The sequence below is a fragment of the Salvelinus fontinalis genome, chromosome 42, assembly GCF_029448725.1.
Source record: "Salvelinus fontinalis isolate EN_2023a chromosome 42, ASM2944872v1, whole genome shotgun sequence".
Lineage (NCBI taxonomy): Eukaryota > Metazoa > Chordata > Actinopteri > Salmoniformes > Salmonidae > Salvelinus > Salvelinus fontinalis.
The window spans coordinates 18,603,472-18,623,289 of NC_074706.1; the positions used below are offsets into that span (position 1 = coordinate 18,603,472).

Consider the following 19,818-nt stretch of genomic DNA (forward strand, 5'->3'; position numbering starts at 1 on the left):
TATAGACTGTTCTCTCTGCTACTGCACAGCAAGCAGTACCGGAGCCAAGTCTATGACCAAAAGGCTCCTTAACAGCTTCTACCCACAAGCCATAATACTGCTGAACATCAAATCAAATAGCCACCCAGACTATTTATATTACCCCCCCCCCCCCCCCGTTTTTACACTGGTGCTACTCCCTGTTAATCTATGCATAGTCACTTTACAAATTACCTAGACTAACCCTGCAAATTGACTCGGTACCCTTTATAGCCTCATTATTGTTATGTACATGTCACGTTCCTGACCTGTTTTTCCTTTTTCTTGTATTTATTTAGTTGGTCAGGGCGTGAGTTGGGGTGGGTTGTCTATGTGTTATTTTCTATGTTGGGGTTTTGTGTTCGGCCTGGTATGATTCTCAATCAGAGGCAGCTGTCAATCGTTGTCCCTGATTGAGAATCATACTTAGGCAGCCGGGGTTTCACGTGTGTTTTGTGGGTGTTTGTATCTCGTGTCAGTGTTCGTGCCACACGGGACTGTTTTTGGTTTGGTCACGTTTGTTGTTTTTGTATGTGTAAGTGTTCAGTTTACGTTCATTAAATAATGACCACTTTCCACTCTGCGTGTTGGCCCAATCCATGCTCCTCCTCGTCCGAGGAGGAGGATTACGACTGCCGTTACAGAAACACCCACCAAAAAAGGATCAAGCAGAGTGGGAACAGACAGCAGCAGAGACCGAGGACACAGGACTCATGGACTTGGGAGGAGATCCTAGACGGAAAAGGACCCTGGGCTCAGCCAGGGGAATATCGCCGTCCCAAGGCGGAGTTGGAGGCAGCGAAGGCAGAGAGGTGCTGGTATGAGGAGGCAGCGCGGCGACGCGGTTGGGAGCCCGAGAGTCAGACCCAAACATTTCTTGGGGGGGGGGGGGGGGGGGGGGGAGGCACACGCGGAGTGTGGCTAAGCCGGGTAGGATACCTGAGCGCTTACCGCGGAGTGAGAGGGCGTCGTACTGGTCAGACACCGTGTTATGCGGTAAAGCGCACGGTGTCCCCAGTACGCGTGCTTAGTCCAGTGCGGGCTATTCCACCTTGCCGCACTGGCCGGGCTAGGTTGGGCATCAAGCCGGGTATCATGAAGCCGGCCCAACGCATCTGGCCTCCAGTGCGTCTCCTCGGGCCGGCATACATGGCACCAGCCTTACAAATGGTGTCCCCGGTTCGCCAGCATAGCCCAGTGCGGGCTATTCCACCTCGCGTGTTGGTCCGATCCATGCTCCTCCTCGTCCGAGGAGGAGGATTACGACTGCCGTTACAGTACATTTCTTGTGTTACTTTTTGACTGATTCGATTTTTTTTTTTACTTTAGTTTATTTAGTAAATATTTTATTAACTCTATTTCTTCAACTGCGTTGTTGGTTTAAAGGCTTGTAAGTAAGCCTTCCATGATAAGGTCTACACATTTTATTTTATTTGTGTAACGGTCCTGACCTGTTTTATGTTGTTTTTGTATGTGTTTATGGTCAGGGCATGTGTTTTGGGTGGGCAGTCTATGTTTTCTGTTTCTATGTTGGTTTTGGTTGCCTGGTATGGCTCTTAATTAGAGGCAGGTGTTTTGCGTTCTCCTCTAATTAAGAGTCATATTTAGGTAGGGTGTTCTCACTGTTTGTTTGTGGGTGATTGTCTTCCGTGTTCGTATATGTATGTACCATACGGGACTGTTTGGTTGTTCGTTTCGTTTTGATGTAGTCTGTTCCTGTCCGTGAGTTTTACGTTAGTTATGTAAGTTCATGTTCAGGTTTTTTCGTCTACGTCGTTTTCTTGTTTTGTAATTTTGAAAGTGTTTGTTTTCGTGTTGCCATCGTGTCAAATAAAAGATGGCTTATTTCCCGAATGCTGCGTATTGGTCCACTGATCTTTCTCTCCTCTCCTCGTCCGAGGATGAGGAGAACGACAGCCCTTACAATTTGATATATAAACCCTTCTCATAAAACGTTATCAAGGTTTACACATAAAGGAGTGTATACGTCGCTTATGCTGGTATTGAATTTAAAGTTTTATTAAATCCAATTATTTTCAAATGTAGGCCGATAGCGTCAGAGAAGAATTAGAATAACCCTATAGGCTAAAACATTTTATAAGGAAAAAAAATAGCCTACCTCACAGGCATCTATCTGTTTGTTCTCCTGGAGTAAATTCAAATTCAAACAATCACAGCCTAGGGACTTGCAAATGAATAAAGACTACTAGGCAAGTACTACGTAATGACTATGTTTTGGGCATTTTATTGAATAGTTTGCTAGTGCAGTTGCCTAGTAGGCTATGATTTCCTCGTAGTGGGCTTTTATTATAGAGGAAGCCACAGGTCCACTAACTGTCATGTTACTGCCATAAAGTGTAGTACACAAAGTTCATTCACTCTCGGGAGCCTACGATAACTGATGATCACAGCCACACAGCAGAGGAGTTTGGAGAAAAATGATCTTACCTTGTCTTTTTGCTTGAAACTATACTGATTTGGGCAAAAAAATAAATAGAGTATTTTTAAATTGCTTTTTTAATACGGTCGGTGCGTAAACGGATATGTATTTGTCACTACAGTTCGGCATATGACAGCCGCATTATGCTCGACTCGTCTCTCAACTTTAGGCTGCGGAAGAGAGGCTGCGCCGTGGTTGTAGTTTTAGGTGTTATTAATCTCTTAGTGGCTTTATTTTATTTAATGGATTACTCGAATGGGTCGTCAGCAAACAAACTAATAAAGACACAGACGCGAATTGAAACAGCTTTTATTACCGTGACACTTCCACCGCAAGATAATGGACAACACGACCATAATAACAGAGTTGTAATATTGCGAACTCCGAAGTTTCAGGATATACCCAATACAACTACTACAACCACAACAACTACTAACACTACTACTACAACAACTTTGTGGAATAAGTTTGAAAAATGTCCTGATCCGTCTCCACATCTGGGTAAGTAGGCTATGATTTGATCAATTAATTCAAGGGCTGGTATTTAATCAAACATGCACAGCAGAAACATTACATTATATTGCATTATACATGTAATTGTTATAAACATTTAAGAGGACACTTTATAACACATTAGCAGGCTATTTCCATGCTGATTTTTTTTCTCCAATTCTGTCATGCACATATGGACTGTATTTGTTTCCCCAATCAAGCATGGCACCTGAATCCAGATAGTTTGGCCTCCCAAGGAAATACATTCAAATTTTTGATATTTAATCGAACTGTGTGGCCAAAAATAACAAGGAAATGAGCATGCTGCATATCCTTGAAATATATGTAATTATCAGCCATAACATTCATGGGATCATTCTCTGGGATCTTCTCCAAACATACACTGAGTACACCAAACATTAGGAACACCTTTCTAATATTGAGTTGCAACCCCTTCGCCCCATTCGCCCTCAGAACAGCCTCAATTCGTCAGGGCATTAACTCTACAAGGTGTCTGACTCCAATGCTTCCCACAGTTTTGTCAAGTTGGCTGGATGTCCTCTGGGTGATGGGCGATTCTTCAAACTGTTGAGCATGAAAATCCCAGCAGTGTTGCAGTTCTTGCGCCTGGCACCTACTACCATGCCCCGTTCGACACTAAAAAATGTTGTCATGTCCATTCACCCTCTGAATGGCACACATACACAATCCATGTCTCAGTTGTCTCAAGGCTTTAACCTGTCTCCTCCAGTTCACATAAGTGACATCGATAAGGGATCAAACCTTTCACCTGGATTCACCTTTTCAGTCTATGTCATGGAAAGAGCAGGTGTTCTTAATGTTTTGTATACTGGCACAGTTGCATCAAACATTGTATTATGTAATTATAAATGTATTATGTAGTTGTGTATCTCACATTAGGCCGATATTTCCTCGCTTTAGCTATAAGTCGATACGAGGAATTATCTCTCGATTTATTTCATTTTAAGCCGAGCTGCATTGTGAAGTTTGCTCTGTTGCTGGAAATAACTATATGTTCTGTGTTCAGCACAATCATGGCCCGGGGCAAATACTTTCAGCAGCATAGACCATACTTTTTTTGGGGGGGGGGGGTGAGATAACACATATTTCCTCTTAACCCCTGAACTGCCTGTGGCAAAGAGACAATCTGTTAAATCCGCACCATTTCCTGTGGGTCTGGTTGTATCTGTGAGTCAAATCAAATTGTATTAGTCACGTACACATGGTTATTAGATGTTATTTCAGAGGGGTTGGGTTAAATGCGGAAGACACATTTCAGTTGAAGGGGTTCAGTTGTACAACTGACTAGGTATCCCCCTTTCCCTTTATTGCGAGTGTAGCGAAATGCTTGTGTGTAGTGAAATGCTTGTGACATCAACAAGGGATGCGTCCGTGTGTGTGTGTGCATGCGTGCACGTGTGCTTGTGAGTGTGCATGCGTGCGCGTTTGTGTGTGTGCTCTATTTTTTTTTTTTACAGGAGGTCAAAGGCTGAAAACTTTGAACAAAGAGAGAGAGAGAGAGCAGGGAGTGATGGAGGCGTGAAGGCAGAAAGTGAAAAGGAAGTGAATGTGGTTATGGAACAGGAAGAGGTGTGTGAGAGTTTATGACCCAAGAGATCTGTTTCTCCCGACCTACAGTTGGGCCTCTCAGGGTGGAGTTCTCTACACCTGTCAGCTTGGACACAGTGAGGAAGGAGAACTCAGGTCTGCAGGAAGGAGGTCGCTACAAACCACATGACTGCGTCGCCCTCCAAAAGGTTGCTCTAATCATCCCCTTCCGCCATCGTGACGAGCACCTCAAGTTCTGGCTCCACTACCTCCATCCCATCCTTCAGCGCCAACAGCTGGACTATGGTGTCTACGTCATCAATCAGGTAAAGCCAGAGAAACCAGTCTAATCTACGTGCATGACTGGTTTCGTCTATTCACTGAACTAGCCTTTCAGAGTCTGTCTGAACAAAGAAAGCCGCTCAGTGGTCATACATTTGTTTATTCATGCCTAGAGGTTTCCACACAAGTAACCTCCCACCCATCATTGTAGATAACAGGAAGAATGTTAACCCCCTCCTCACAGTTACAAATCCTTACTCAGGGTCTTCAAACCGAGGCTGAATCTCAATAGCCTGTCCTTTATTCCTTGTGTCCTCTCCTTGTGTCCTTCACCCTCGCTTCCTACAGAAAATGTAAGAGGGATGAAAGAAGAGGAAACGTAAATGTACGGAACTACGAAATGATAGATTTGTAAGAAGTGCGACGTTTGTGAGAAACTAAGAGACCTAAGAGAGACTCTGAGAGAGACACAGAGAGACACACTGAGAGAGACACTGAGAGTTACACAGAGAGACACTGAAACAGGAGATAGACAGACATCCAGCTCCAGCTCTCCAGCCCCAGCGCCCCAGCTCCACACAAGCCCAGGCATGTACTTTAAACACAGACATGGTTCAGCTGTGAGTTGAAGTTTATACTCACTATCTGTAAACCACCAGCTGTCCTGCTGTGTTTCTCACAGATAATCAGAGGGCACAGCCAAGTCGCCGTGATGAACAAGTGGAAGCCTTCGGTTTGCAACATGGAGTGTCTCTATCAAATAACCGTGATGCCTGATGTGATGTCATCAAGTATGAGTTTATTCTAATGTATTGTTTTAAAGGACAACATGTCTTACTGTAGGTAAGATAAGAGGAACTAAACATGGTTGACAGACAGCCTCTATTTCCTGATTGTGTGGTAACTCAGGTCCATGAATACCTGTTGGATGGTTTCACCCGTGGGCAAAAGTTTGTTAGTTTAAGTCAACAGACTTAGTCATTGTTAAAAGATTTCAGACACAGGTGCATCTTGCTGTCTTTGTGAACGAACAGGTTATTGTCTTGTAAACCGATTAGAAACCAGATATGGCAGTATGAGCGTCCATCCTACACTACTGGAAGAGAAAAGAGTCAATGGCTCGCTATAGAACGGCAAAGCTGTTCGACTGCATACCGCGGACAGCTTCTCTCTGTCTTTTTATTCTTCCCTCTTTCCTCCACACCTTCCCTCTTTCCTCCACACCTTCCCTCTTTCCTCCACACCTTCCCTCTTTCCTCCACACCTTCCCTCTTTCCTCCACACCTTCCCTCTTTCCTCCACACCTTTCCTCCTTTCCAACACATCCATCGCCTCAATGGACTCTCTGCCTTTCCTAACTTGTAACGACTCTTAAATTCATAGACGGGGCTATTGATGCAAAGACTGATCATCCGAGATATCAACATTATAGTTTTAAGCATATTTTCAGGCTATGCATTTACAATGTTTACAAACATTGGAGTAAAACCAGCTTATATTTTGGGTTCTGATGGGGTACGAAAGTTGAACTAAGCTCAAAGGCATGTATACGTTATATTCTTCAAGAATCAATCTATCATTCATTTATAAGTTCTAAATTGGATGTAGCAACTGCAGATTGCCCCTTTTAAAGCACGAAAATGGTCAGGTATAGTAGTTTTCAGGATATAGCAGGTATCTCGAATTATGAAGATCAAACCAAGGCAACTGATTAAAGCAATTGTAGGTGAGAGGGCGTGCTTTTTCAGCACGGCTGTGCTGTGATCACAGGTACGAGGCGGATCCGAGTGCCGTAGATTCACAGGTACGAGGCGGATCCAAGTGCCGTAGATTCACAGGTACGAGGCGGATCCGAGTGCCGTAGATTCACAGGTACGAGGCGGATCCGAGTGCCGTAGATTCACAGGTACGAGGCGGATCCGAGTGCCGTAGATCAGCGGAGCCGTGATAAAAAGGTTGTTCAGCACCTCGAGTGAACAATTGCTTTTCTACAACGGGTTACCAATTAGATAAAACACTTGATTTTGATATGTATTCATAGGCCACTATTTCATCCCTCAATGAGAATATAGGCCTAGTCCTGACACAAATCTTGGTTGCTAGCCAAGCTGGCTGGTCGTTCATTCTATCGGTTAGGTTGCCAGAGCCGTGACCCAGTCGTGAAGTCTTTTTGTTCCATATCAATGGACGCGACCCAGTCGTTCGGCCTAAATGTTTATGGCAACGCTCTTATCCCTTACTTGCTAGCTAGCCATCTACGGCTAACTCTGTCACGTCAAACAGTGTAGCCAGAATAACAGCAAAGCAGCTGTATTTGCGTTTGTTTAAGCTGTTTTATATTGACATTTATTTGGATAACAATGAGCTGATGATGCACGATTTTCCCTGACATAGAATATTTGCTCTCCCGTCAGGACACTGTTCAGAGGTGCTAGCCAACTACACAGCAACACAGTCACTTCAAACGGAAGCAGGAAAGACCGCAAACTAGCTGCATTTCATTTTGTTTAATTCATGATTTGGACGGGCTGAGAAAAGATGTTTGTCTCGTCCTGACACGATAATCCTCATTGGGACAGTGAGAGATAGAATTTCAACAAATGTCAGAGAGAAAGACAGCAACGTTTGTACAAACCCCCCTCGTTGCGATCCAAATGTAATGCCTCGATCAGACCGACATCGTCATTGCGTTTTGGCACACCAGAAGTACATTCATTTCCAATGGAACGCTGCGTTTGCCTTGCGCCCTGCGTTCTGTGTGGTGCATACGTTGGATATATCCAACGTATGCATCAACTTGTATGCACAGACCTGACAGAAATAGTAGCAAAAGGTGAATGTTGAACTTTTATTGCACACAAAAGAGTAACAATTTTGGATTACATAATGGGAAAAGTTTGACTGCAGAATTTATTACACAGCATTGATGTAATGACGCTGTTGGTCTGATTGAGGCGTTAGGCTAGAAGCACGGGAGATCATGTCTAGATGCTTTTTATAGTGGAAATCAAGTTAATGAATGGCCTGTCTGGGCTGATGGGACACTGGATGCGCAGTGATTTCTCTGATGGAACAGAAAGCAAGATGGCAATTTTTGTATTATAGGCTTACCCGTACTAAACTGGTTATTTAGTATGGCTGAGACCGCGTCTCAACCAATCACAGAGCTTGTTTTGACCAACCTGTTGTAGAATTGTGACTTTATATATTTTTTTGTTTAAATAATCAAATTCATTATTTCATTTTTGTGGTGTATTTGGATGACAAAATCACCACTTCGGCCCTAACTGTCAGCTGATGACTACCACACATTGATAGTGAACAGTAGCCTACTCCTATGAAGATGACATTGACAGTGTCCTTACACACAGAGGAAAGAACTGTGTCCTTACATGACTTCTACAGGTGCTTCCTGTTCTTGAAACCAAAATCGCAGATGACTTTTCTCTCTACATATCTCTCTCTCTCTTTCTCCCCTCCTCTTCTCACTCTCTCTCTCTGTATGTCTCTCTCTCTCTCTTTCTCTTTCCCTCTCTGTTTCTCACTCTGACAGACTAATAACTACTATTAACTCTGTTTCCACTCTCCTAGCACTGCATGTCTGGAACCAATCACATCTCAGCTAAAGTATGGTTGGGTTCTTCCAATGCTCGGTGGCTTTTTTTTTCTCCTTCTGCTTTCTTCTGAGGTAACTAAGAGCTACTGTATGTATACTCCGCGGTTCTCTAACACGCTGCTGCTTATTTTCTGACATTCCTTAAGGGGAAGTCCCTTGGTTTTTCTAGTTAGTGTATTGCATGATGGTTATGCAAATATTGTTTACTTTCCTCATATGAGATAAGGACAAAACCTGTCTGGGGCTCCTAGGGGCGGTTTCGCAGACACACATTAAGCATAGTCCGAGACTAAATTTATTTTTAGACCAGGACTAGGCTTAATCTGTGTCCAAGAAGCGGGCCCCTAGTGACTGTCTTTTAGAAGGTGGTGCGTTGACCTGAAGTAATCTGTAAAAGAAAAAAGTAGTGAGTGCGGACCTTCCTTTTTTTTTCTAGTGCTTTGCTCATATGCTAATGTGAAGTTAGCTGGGTGTTGGGAAAGAGAACTGGCTGGAATGTAATGTTGCAGCTCAGTAGATCTTCAGGTTGTCAGTGACTTAGAAAACTGGTCTGCTTGCTTTTATTTATTTATTTAACTAGGGAAGTCAGTTAAGAACACAGTCTTATTTACAACGACGGCCTAACCTGGCCAAATCCTAAACCAGACAACGCTGGGACAATTGCGCACCGCCCTATGGGACTCCCAATCACAGCCAGTTGTGATACAGCCTGGAATCAAACCAGGGTCTGTAGTGACGCCTCTAGCACTGAAATGCAGTGCCTTAGACCGCTGCGCCACTCAGGAGCCCCTTCTCAGTAAATCTTTAAATAGTTTACCCAACAATGGAAGATCTGTGAGAGCTAAGAAGAAAAAAAATACTTTCAATGCCTGTGATGTGGTTGTCCCACCTAGCTAACAGTAAGTCGCTCTGGATAAGAGTGTCTGCTAAATGACTCAAATGTAAAATGTAAGAGTACACCAACTTGAAATCAATTTGCATATACCGGAACTTTTTTTAAATACACTTTTTGATGAATTAAACCTTTTCTAGGGATAAACTTTATTCAATTATAAGTGAATATTTGGCAAATAACTTTGCGTACCCATGTTTTGAAAATTACTGTCATTTATTCATTAGGATGGAGACAACACATTCAACAGGGCCAAGCTGATGAACATTGGCTATGCTGAGGCCCTGAAAGAGTATGACTACGACTGCTTTGTGTTCAGTGACGTGGACATCATCCCCATGGATGACCGCAACCCCTACAAATGCTTCAGCCAGCCCAGACACCTGTCTGTCTCCATGGACAAGTTTGGCTTCAAGTACGGCACAAAACTCAACCGACAACTTCTTTCTAATGCATCATCATCATTTTGATTAATTGGGACTCTTCCTCAATTCATACAATGAGTACATAGCGAGAAGAGTAGTTAACAAGTATATCTACTTACGCTTAGCCTACACTTTTCATTACTTGGCTCTTTGTATGGGCCAGATGAGAACTATTTTGTCTTTGTCTCATCCATAGGTTGCCCTATAACCAGTACTTTGGCGGTGTCTCAGCGTTAAGTAAGGAGCAGTTCCTGAAAATCAACGGCTTTCCCAACAACTACTGGGGCTGGGGTGGTGAAGATGACGACATTTTCAACAGGCAAGACAGTGCATTCCAATCCAAACAGACTTCTAAAGCATTACAGACGAGCCTATACTAAAGTCAGACTTGGCAAGGGGACATCGTCGCGTTCTAATGTTACCGATGCATTGTACAATGTTCATGCAAAACACAATATATTCACCAGGGTGTTAGAGTCAGTCAATTCAGGAACTAAACTGAAATGGCAGTTTCTTTTTCAATCTTTTTTTTAATAAACTGAAAAGGAGAAGCTATTTACTTAAAAAGTTGTCATTTTTTTTTTACTTAAATCACTTCCTGAATTGAACTACAATTGACCCCAATCCTGAATTCCACAGTATTTCCAACTTGTATGCAAAGTCCATTATAATAATCAACTCTGATTTCCACAGGTTGAGCTCCAGAGGAATGTCCATCTCTCGTCCAGATGGCGAGGTCGGAAAATGCCGGATGATCCGCCACGAGAGAGACAAACTGAACGACCCAAATCCTCAGAGGTAAAGTTTTAGATTAGAACAACCACATTCAACAGGTTCCCCACAATGTTGTGTCTTTAAAAAATAACATTTAGATTTTAAGGGGTAAGTTTTTGATTTCTTCATGATAGCATCAGCATTGTCACTCAGCCATCACAGCCAAGAAAATATTGGCTATTGTATGGCCACAGGATTGACATATCAGTGCATCCCGAATATCTTCATAGGAGGATAGTAGACTGATAAGTCGTTTCCTTTGCATCGCAGGTTTGACAGAATACAACGCACGAGACTGACGATAAATACCGATGGGATCAGCTCTCTCAAGTACGAAGTCATCAAAGTGGAAAAGGATGCTCTGTTCACGAATATCACAGTAGATGTGGGGAAACCTTAGTGAAAGTGGATAAATGTTAGGAGTTATTTTGCACATCACTTATCACAAGGTGGTGGGCAGAGAAAGCACAGCGGACCCATGGAATGCAGTACTGAGAATGCTCTGAATTCTCCGGGAACACGTGTATTTATTGTGGAAACAAATGGAGAGCACTTGGATAAATAGGATGGCACAGCAAGACCTCATAAATATCAGAGTGGATCAAAATGTTTGATCAACATGTTTGACTTTTAATGGCAGTACAAAAGGGAAGGTGCGTGGGACAAAGAAGTTACTTTATATATCATTTGTAATGAGTTGTCTTTGTGTAATTCTGTAAGGGGGAACTACTTGGTTTAAATGTGTATATAAGTTGTATAAATATGCATATAGTTAATACATATTTTATATATTGTTTCTTCTTTCATTTTCGGCTAAGATATTTGAGATGATTACGGTTTAATATATTTTTTGCGGAAATGTTTCCCATATTTGAAACTGTGTGAAAGGTCTTAATCACAATCTAAAAGCAACGATCGGTTTGGTTACTTATATATGTTTCTAAAAACATCAGTCGATACCCACTTGTTTGCTGTGATTCTGTACATTCACTACCTGTGACGTGATCACTTCCATGCTTCTTTACATTCAAACCCTATTCAGTACCTGTATGAATGATCACTTCCATGCTTCTTTACATTCAAAACCTATTCAGTACCTGTATGAAGGATAACTTCCATGCTTCTTTACATTCAAAACCTATTCAGTACCTGTTACATGAATGATCAATTCCTTGTTTCTGCAGCGCACAAATCAGTCGGGAACAAACATACGACTGACCATCACAATATGTCTGTATGGTCAGTCTCAGTCCCCGCCCATTTGGCTTATCTTTAATGTGTAGAAATACTGGTTTGGTGAGCAGAACACTGTGGACCCAACCTGTCACTTTATTTCATGTGACTGGAAGCAAAAGCCTACTGCCTGGTTTTCAGTCATAGGAATAGAACAGGGAGAAGTTATTGAATAAATCAAATGTTTTACATTTGAAATATTCAAAATCTATTTTTATTGAATACATTTTACTTTATTTGTCCTGTTGGGCTATTGAATATATTCATTTATAATAGTTAAAATTATTGGAATACATGTTTAATTGAATTTATTTAATTTCAACTCTCCAATTGGGGACTCCAAAAAGTGACTACAGACCTCGCTCTGTTTTTGATTTCCGTCCTGTTACAAGGAAATCAGTAACGGATTAATTTGTGGTTAGTCAAATAATTTGAAGAAATACTAGTGAATCAGTCTTGGGAAATCCCAGACCTAGGGCAACATTGTTCACATTGTGGGAGGCAACTCGTGTGCCAAGGGAGACTAGAGTATTATTAATTTAGAAGTTAATCATTTCCTTTTCCCCCGTCACCTCACAAATTGGAACTTGACCATATAACTGGGCAATAGTTCAGGTGTGATAAAAGTAGGTCTTGTAAGACTTGTTAAGTTGATTGTGTTGTCAAGAAAGCAGAGCAGTGCGTTATCACAGATAGACCTCTCACCGAGGTAAAGACAGTTTCAGGTTGGATATTCCACGAATATTCGCCTGTACTTTTCCTTACGTCCACCAACAGCAGTTAGGGACCGTCAACATAGTGACAAATCAAATTTTTCACATTTCGGGTTGTAGCTAACCCGATGGCATAGACACATTGCACACACATTTTTTTTTTTGATTTACATCTCGCACTATTTTCAATTATTTATTTACATTTTTGAATTTCAATAGCTCATTGGTCATATGACCTACTGACTTCAACAAGGTTCAGAATGTCCACTGACTACCCTTCTATATTGCACAACCTTTCGTTTGTCCATTTTCATCTCACATGTTTTTACATACATTTTTCAAAATGTTCATCTCTCACGTTTTTACATGAAATTTTCCAAATTTAACGTTTCAATAGTTCCTTGGTCATGTGACCTGACTTCAAACAAGGTGCATCTATAATAATTGGTAATTCTAAGGACTTATTTTCCCAGTTTTTATTTTATTTTTCCACAGTTTTTAACAGCGGTACACAATAGGAGAGAGACAGATAATATCTCCTTTCATCAACCATAAAGGAAAAGGGCAAAGTACGAGAGTCAAGTGTTGTATCCCAGGAGGTTTACCCCGGGGGATGGTAATAGAGGCGAGGTAGGCGACGTTGGCTCCCTCTGCTGGGAATACGGGAGCTGGGCACCCCGACACGGACAGCTCTAAGTAGAGGTAATTAGAGGAAAGTGCCAACCAGCCGTGGAGGCCAAATAAAAGGAGCACGGTGGCACACCGCGAGAGGGAAAGTTGTTTTTGCGCACTAAAACCTCCCTGTCTCTGTGTCAATCTCTGCACGCTCAACCCAACACCCCACGGTTTACCACACATGTTATGAATTGTCCAAAGCAGGGATGGCGAGTGAGCTAGTAAGGTAGGCTGCAGTGGGTTTGCTGGTCAATACATATACTGAACATGTCACCAATGTAAGAAATTGTAATAGAGACTGGAAACTAGTAATAACAACATTTCAACATAAGTCATCTTTTATACAAAATACACATACTCCTCATTTCTCTTGGACATATGCTGGACTTATTAAGACACCAACTACAGACACACACAATTCCCCTCCCCCATGATAACCATAGACACACACAACACAAGGTTGGAGCTCAAGACAAAGAACTATCTCAGGAACGTTGACACCAGGCCTGTTCAGGACTACCCAAGACCCAGATCAACCAATCGGAAGGCCAGACTTCCAGATCAACCTACTTTGCTTGTTGTCTATATAAAACTGTACAACTGCTTAAACTACCTCTTTCCGGACGATTCCATACGAGTCAGACAGAAAGAGCCTTGCTGCAAGATTTTACTAAGATGTCTTTATATGTGATTAAACGGCCTTATTATAAAATTATCCACCTCGTCCTATTGTCTCCTCTTGTTCTCCTGTCAACAGTAAACGTTTTATCAACACCAAACAAGGTTCAGAATGTCCACTCAGTCAACACCAAACAAGGTTCAGAATGTCCACTCAGTGGGCCTACACATTGCATACCCTTTAGTTTGTCCATTTTCATTTCTCACGTTTTTACATGACATTTTCCAAATTTAACATTTCGATAGTTCCTTGGTCATGTGACCTACTGACTTCAAACAAGGTTCAGAAAAGATTACAATAATGAGATGTATCCACCAATAGAAAGAAAGGATAGGCGGCAGCTAGACAGCCTGCTGTTGTGCCGTTAGGGTGAGACATGTATCTTGTTAGTATATCCATAATCTTTGGTAGCAGTAATTTTCCGGTAATCTCAGGTAAAGGTTGACATGAAGTTGCTTGACTTGAATTATTGTAGAAATAAGGGCAACTATAAGTGATGTATTTTAGAAAGGGGTTGGAAAACAGTTTACCTTAAAGTTATCTAGAATTTATAATGATGAAGGCAAGATAATAGTGGTAGATTTGAAGAAAGCAGACAAACCACTGTCTTGAAAATGTATCAATTTTTATTCCTGTAAATAAGTACTGTACACAACAAATAACAGACCCAACCAGCCTTTTTAATACTTCAAATGTAAACAAATAATATTCAACACAAGAAAATAACTACCATGGTACTGCAGGACACTTTTCCTTCCAAATTGTTTCTTTTTTTGTCATGGAACAAACTAAATGCATTGTAGTTTCAGGTGTATCTTCTGAAATCTGGGGCTATTCCAATGTAAATCCTGTACTGTGTCGATTACATAGAAAACGTCAATAAAGTGCTAGGTGTCCACATCCCTCCCCATCATGACCAATGAGCAGATAGGGTTCTTTGTATGATCAGCAATTCTGTACGAATGAACGTAGTACTCATCGTAACACTCATCGTAACGTAACCAAAACAGTGGCATTTTATTGGTCTGGTCCCTCTCAATTCGACTGTTGCCTTTAATCGTGTTTGTTTGGCCCTAAGTTTGCATGTTAATATGGCAGACTGCTGGTGTAACAATGGCGGACGTGTTGTGTGTCAGTAAATACAATACCACGAGTTAGAGAAGAGGGGGGGTGTACATTTGGGGTTATGGTCAGTAATAATAACGCACAATAGACACGCACAAAAAGGACCTTGGCAACGGCCCAGAAAGTACAATGATGGTTGGATTGTTTGTGAGCACCATGTGAGACCCAGCCTCCATGTGTAGCCACGTGTTCTATACATTCTAGCCGTTGCATCCTTCACTTTCAGCACGTGTCCTTTACTTCTCAAGCGGAAAACTCCAAAGATGGCGGCTGAACTACAGGAAGTCAGCTGTTCAAGGAAAAAGACAAGTAAAAGTGTACAAATAAGCCGCCCCGCCCTCTGACTCAACCTCAACACAACGTTGACTCAATGTTTTGGCACTGGTGACTGTTTACTGAACGACACATATCCAGATATATCTTCAATGTAGAATATATATATATATCATCATCGTCTGCTCTCCTGTCACTGCTACCTGTGACTTCACAATACATAAATAAATGAATAAAAATGGTATACCCAGTCACATTTCTCTCGTGGTCACGTTAGTAATACTGTGTTTTTTACCACAGAATCGTGAGGCCTGCCGGGGGAAAAGCCCAGTAGGTTATCCAACAGCAACAGCCCATCTCTTTAGTCCATTATACTTGTCTTAGAGGGTTCATGCTTTGGCACACAGGACCTGTACGATATATCTACACTATGTGGTCCATTAAAAAGCATGACATTTAGTTCCATCCTCACACTTCAGAAAACCTGTCACAAATGTCAAAAGGATGATTGTTAGCTAATAAATTACCTTTGTCGTTATTAGACTGCACATTCACGTACAGAAGTACAGAAGTTGACCCCACGTTACCTATGGCAAAGTACAGTACATTTAAAGCAGTAATCTGACAATAAGGTCTCTCTGAAATCCCTTCAGGGTTCTAAAGAAGCTCCGGTCTTTGTGCTTTGTCATTCCAGAACATTCCATGGCCTCTCTTTTGGAGTGTTAACATTATCTCCAACATGATTGGCAGGCACTGTGCTGGACGTCATGACAACAACAAAACATTCATCTTTTTAAAAAATACAACAAACTCCATTAGGTTCCATTTTTTAAGATGCAAAACTAAATGGATCAATATACTGTATTTAAAATGTCTTTCATTTGAGATTGGACTATCGTTGAAATGAATACTTATTCTTCCAGTTCATAAAAAAAGTGGTAACAAAGAGCGGGAGATAAAATACACCCTGAATCAAAATGACTGTCGGTTGGCAATGAGCGAGTTGATTGGAACTTCTTCTTTATACATTGTCGAGCGTGTCGCTGATCCTGGTCGAGTGAGCACACAGAAACTGTGTACTCTTCATGCTCTGCCTGGGGTACAACTTTGAAATATATTCAAGTCTTTCAGTCTTTTCAATCTAGCTAGCGAGGGGCACAAGGCTGTTCCTCGTAGAACACTTCATGGGATTTTATCATCTTTATTTCTTTGCATTGATTTGCATTGACTTTCAGTGTTGAACTTCTGCCGCTCGTTCTCGCGTCACCCTACAAAGAACGCTAACGCTGGGCAGTCCACAGAGAAAGAATAAAAATTAAAAAACGCTACAATAAAGTAGAAAACCCTCCTCTCCGGAATGACCCGTCTACAGGGGCCTCAGCAGTTAATCTGGGAGAGGAACAGACACAGGGTTTGTCCAAAATGGCACCCTATACATTACATAGGGCATTTTTTTGACCAGGGCACTGGTCGAAAGTAGAGCACTATGTATGGAACAGAGTTCCCTTTCATGTGCAGCCTTGGATTCACACACAGCTCTCCCGGGCCTTCTCGTCTGTGAGGAAAGACTTGAGCTGAGTAATGTCCACTGCCACCGCGTCTCTCTTGTGCATCGAAATGTCTTTTAAGTGGTCCTCGTCACTTTGGTCCTTGGCGAAATTGACAAATACCTGAAGTTAAGAGAACACACACAGACCAGATGAATCAGTGTGCTATGCAAGCAACGTTTGTTTAATTTGCATTTTGGTTTAAGTGTTTTTCTTTTTATCGTTCTATTTTGTACTGGCAAACGAAACACTCATTTCATATAAACCTATACAAGACCCCCTCGTAAAACAACATTATTATTAAAAAAAGAAGAAGAATTGCTATGATAATCAAAATGGCCGACAACAACATTTTCAACCAGCCCAGCTCTTACTTGGTCTAGTGTTGTCTGGGAAACGGAGTAGTCCTCAATGTGCAGCCACTCCTTGTTCTTGGCCAGGATGCTGAAGATGCGTGCCAGGGAGGTTTTGGAGGAGGACAGCTGATACTGCAGCATGTTCCTGTGCTTCTCCTTCAGAGTGCTGCCTGGAAGCTCCTTCTCAATGAACTCCATCACCGGCCTCAGGTCCGGGTCAGGTCCTGCCACCCGGAGGATGATGGTGTAGCCATCCCCAAATCTGAATGAAGAAACGCACAGGGATGATTAGCGTTAGCTCAATGTTGATCCAAAATGGCCACCGTGCTTTTTCACCAATGTAGTGATTCACTACTGTACAGTAGGTAACTCCCATCTCTCCCTCTCTCTGTTCTTACCTGTTCTTTAGGTGCTGTACGCTGCCCAGGCAGCGGAACCTCCCATTGACCATGATGGCCATCCGCGTACACAGGGCCTCACACTCCTCCATACTGTGCGAGGTGAGAACCACCGATCGTCCCTCCTTGACGATACTGAGAATGCAGTTCCACAGAGCCCGTCTGGCCTTGGGGTCCATACCAGTGGTGGGCTCGTCCTGTCAGCCACAAAGAAGAACAACACCAGAGCCTGGTCAGACTAGGCCCAGGAACAAGTTGGTGTAGGAAACAACACCCTCTAGTGCCTAGTCTATTGTTGACATCCTCAATGGGGAGACTGGTTTCTAGGTTATAGGTTGTGCTGGGAGTTTTTCCCCCTGACCATGATGTGATCAGGAAAAACTCTGGGTCCTAGATACTGTAATAGGTATTGAACTTGAATGAAAGGTTGGTCCCGTTCACACACATTGATATACTGTAATGTAGCATGACTGAATAACATAACGTTTGGGTATATGAACAAATGATTAGTTAGATAAAAGGCTCATAAAGTAGGCCTACTCACCAGGAAGACCACTGGTGGACCACCGATCAGTGCCATGGCCGTGGAGAGTTTCCTCATGTTCCCTCCACTGTAGCTCCCTGCTGCCTTGTCCACATACTTGATCAGGCCTAGTTTACGGATGCCCCACTCTGCCACCTGGACCAGAGAGAGATAGGTGCCAAAGACATGATTAGACAAACAAGATAACAAGATCACATGCTATAGCCCACCAGGGCTGGGGTCAATTCCATCTCACTTCAGTCAATTCAGGAAGTAAACCGAAACAACCTGTCCTTAAAACAACAACCCGTCCTTAAAACAACAAATTGTCTATTAAAACAAAAACATGTCCTTAAAACAATTACCTGCCCTTAAAATGGACCAACAAAAAGGCAGAGACAAAGTCTCCAAATAAGGAGCATGACATAGTTGCCTGTCCTATAACAGGGTACAAAATGTCACAGTTGTAAGAATGTCTTCTTCTTTTTTTGTCAAGAGGATAACACACGACACACACTCACCTCACACACTTCCTTCTCGGGAACCCCCCTCAGGATGGCGTAGAACTCAAGGTGCTCCCTGCCAGTCAGCAGGTCGTTGATGGCATCAAACTGAGGGCAGTAGCCCATGTTCTGGTGCACCTCGTTTATCTCCGTCAACACACTGACAGACCACACAGAGAACGCACACTGTCAGTCACAACAGTACACACCTCCAAGCTATTTAAGACTCCGTTCACAGTACGTATTTCAAGACCGTTGTAAGGCTATTTCACGAATATTGCGATATACAGCGGTTATGGAAGCTTCAGTGTGAATGAGGTCTTAGAGGCTGTAATCAATAATGCATTTAACCATTAAGATATACTGTAAAATACGGTACATGTATACTGTATAAATCCCGGAAAAACTATTTGTTCTGCTTGTTTAACCTGTTTGAGCTAGGGGGCATCATTTTCACGTTTGGATGAAAAGTGTGCCCAGAGTAAACTGCCTGCTACTCAGGCCCAGTTGCTAATATATGCATATTATTAGTAGATTTTGATAGAAAACACTCTGAAGTTTCTAAAACTGTTTAAATTATGTCTGTGAGTATAACATAACTCATATGGCAGGCGAAAACCTGAGAAAAATCCAACCAGGAAGTGGGAAATCTGAGGTTTGTAGTTTTTCAACTCTTGGCCTATCGAATACACAGTGTCTATGGGGTAATTTTGCACTTCTTAGGGCTTCCTCTAGATGTCAACAGTCTTTATAACCTTGGTTGATGCTTCTACTGTGAAGGAGGGGGGAATGATAGGGGATTGAGTAAGGTCTCTCCCAGAGAGCCACGAGCTGACCATGCGCGCTCACGTGAGAGCGACCTGCTTTCCATTGCATTTCTGAAGACAAAGGAATTCTCTGGTTGGAACATTATTGAAGATTTATGTTTAAAAACATCCTAAAGATTGATTCTATACTTCGTTTAACATGTATCTACGAAATGTAATATGACTTTTCGTCTGAACTTTTGCCTGGACCTGCCCGCGCGTCGTGAGTTTAGATTGTGTACTGAATGCGCGAACCAAAAGGAGTTATTTGGACATAAATGATGGACTTTATGGAACAAATCAAACATTTATTGTGGAACTGGGATTCCTGGGAGTGCATTCTGATGAAGATCATCAAAGGTAAGTGAATATTTATAATGCTATTTCTGACTTATGTTGACTCCAACATGGTGGATATCTTTTTGGGTTCTGTTGGTTTCTGAGCGCCGTACTCAGATTATTGCATGGTTAGCTTTTTC

General features: G+C 42.2%; 2 protein-coding genes across 6 annotated transcripts in view; one reads left to right on the top strand and one right to left on the bottom strand.

Annotated features, from left to right (window-relative positions):
• Positions 1-1,494: 1,494 nt before the first annotated feature.
• LOC129841132 (beta-1,4-galactosyltransferase 1-like) lies at positions 1,495-13,844 on the top strand. Its single transcript, XM_055909259.1, has 6 exons — positions 1,495-2,959; positions 4,610-4,845; positions 9,537-9,724; positions 9,931-10,053; positions 10,428-10,532; positions 10,779-13,844. Exons 1-6 carry the CDS (start codon positions 2,602-2,604, stop codon positions 10,906-10,908), a joined length of 1,140 nt encoding a protein of 379 aa, XP_055765234.1. The 5' UTR covers positions 1,495-2,601; the 3' UTR covers positions 10,909-13,844.
• Positions 13,845-14,416: 572 nt separating this feature from the next.
• Positions 14,417-19,818, bottom strand: part of LOC129841131 (phospholipid-transporting ATPase ABCA1-like) — a 40,052-nt gene continuing 34,650 nt past the window's right edge. For all 5 annotated transcript variants that reach the window (XM_055909258.1, XM_055909257.1, XM_055909256.1 and 2 more), the window contains 5 exons: positions 18,552-18,693; positions 18,052-18,186; positions 17,508-17,704; positions 17,128-17,371; positions 14,417-16,876 (listed from right to left, as the gene is read on the bottom strand). In XM_055909258.1, the coding sequence (XP_055765233.1) occupies positions 16,733-16,876; positions 17,128-17,371; positions 17,508-17,704; positions 18,052-18,186; positions 18,552-18,693 (862 nt within the window). In that variant the 3' untranslated portion in view covers positions 14,417-16,732. The remainder of the gene's footprint in view (positions 16,877-17,127; positions 17,372-17,507; positions 17,705-18,051; positions 18,187-18,551; positions 18,694-19,818) is intronic.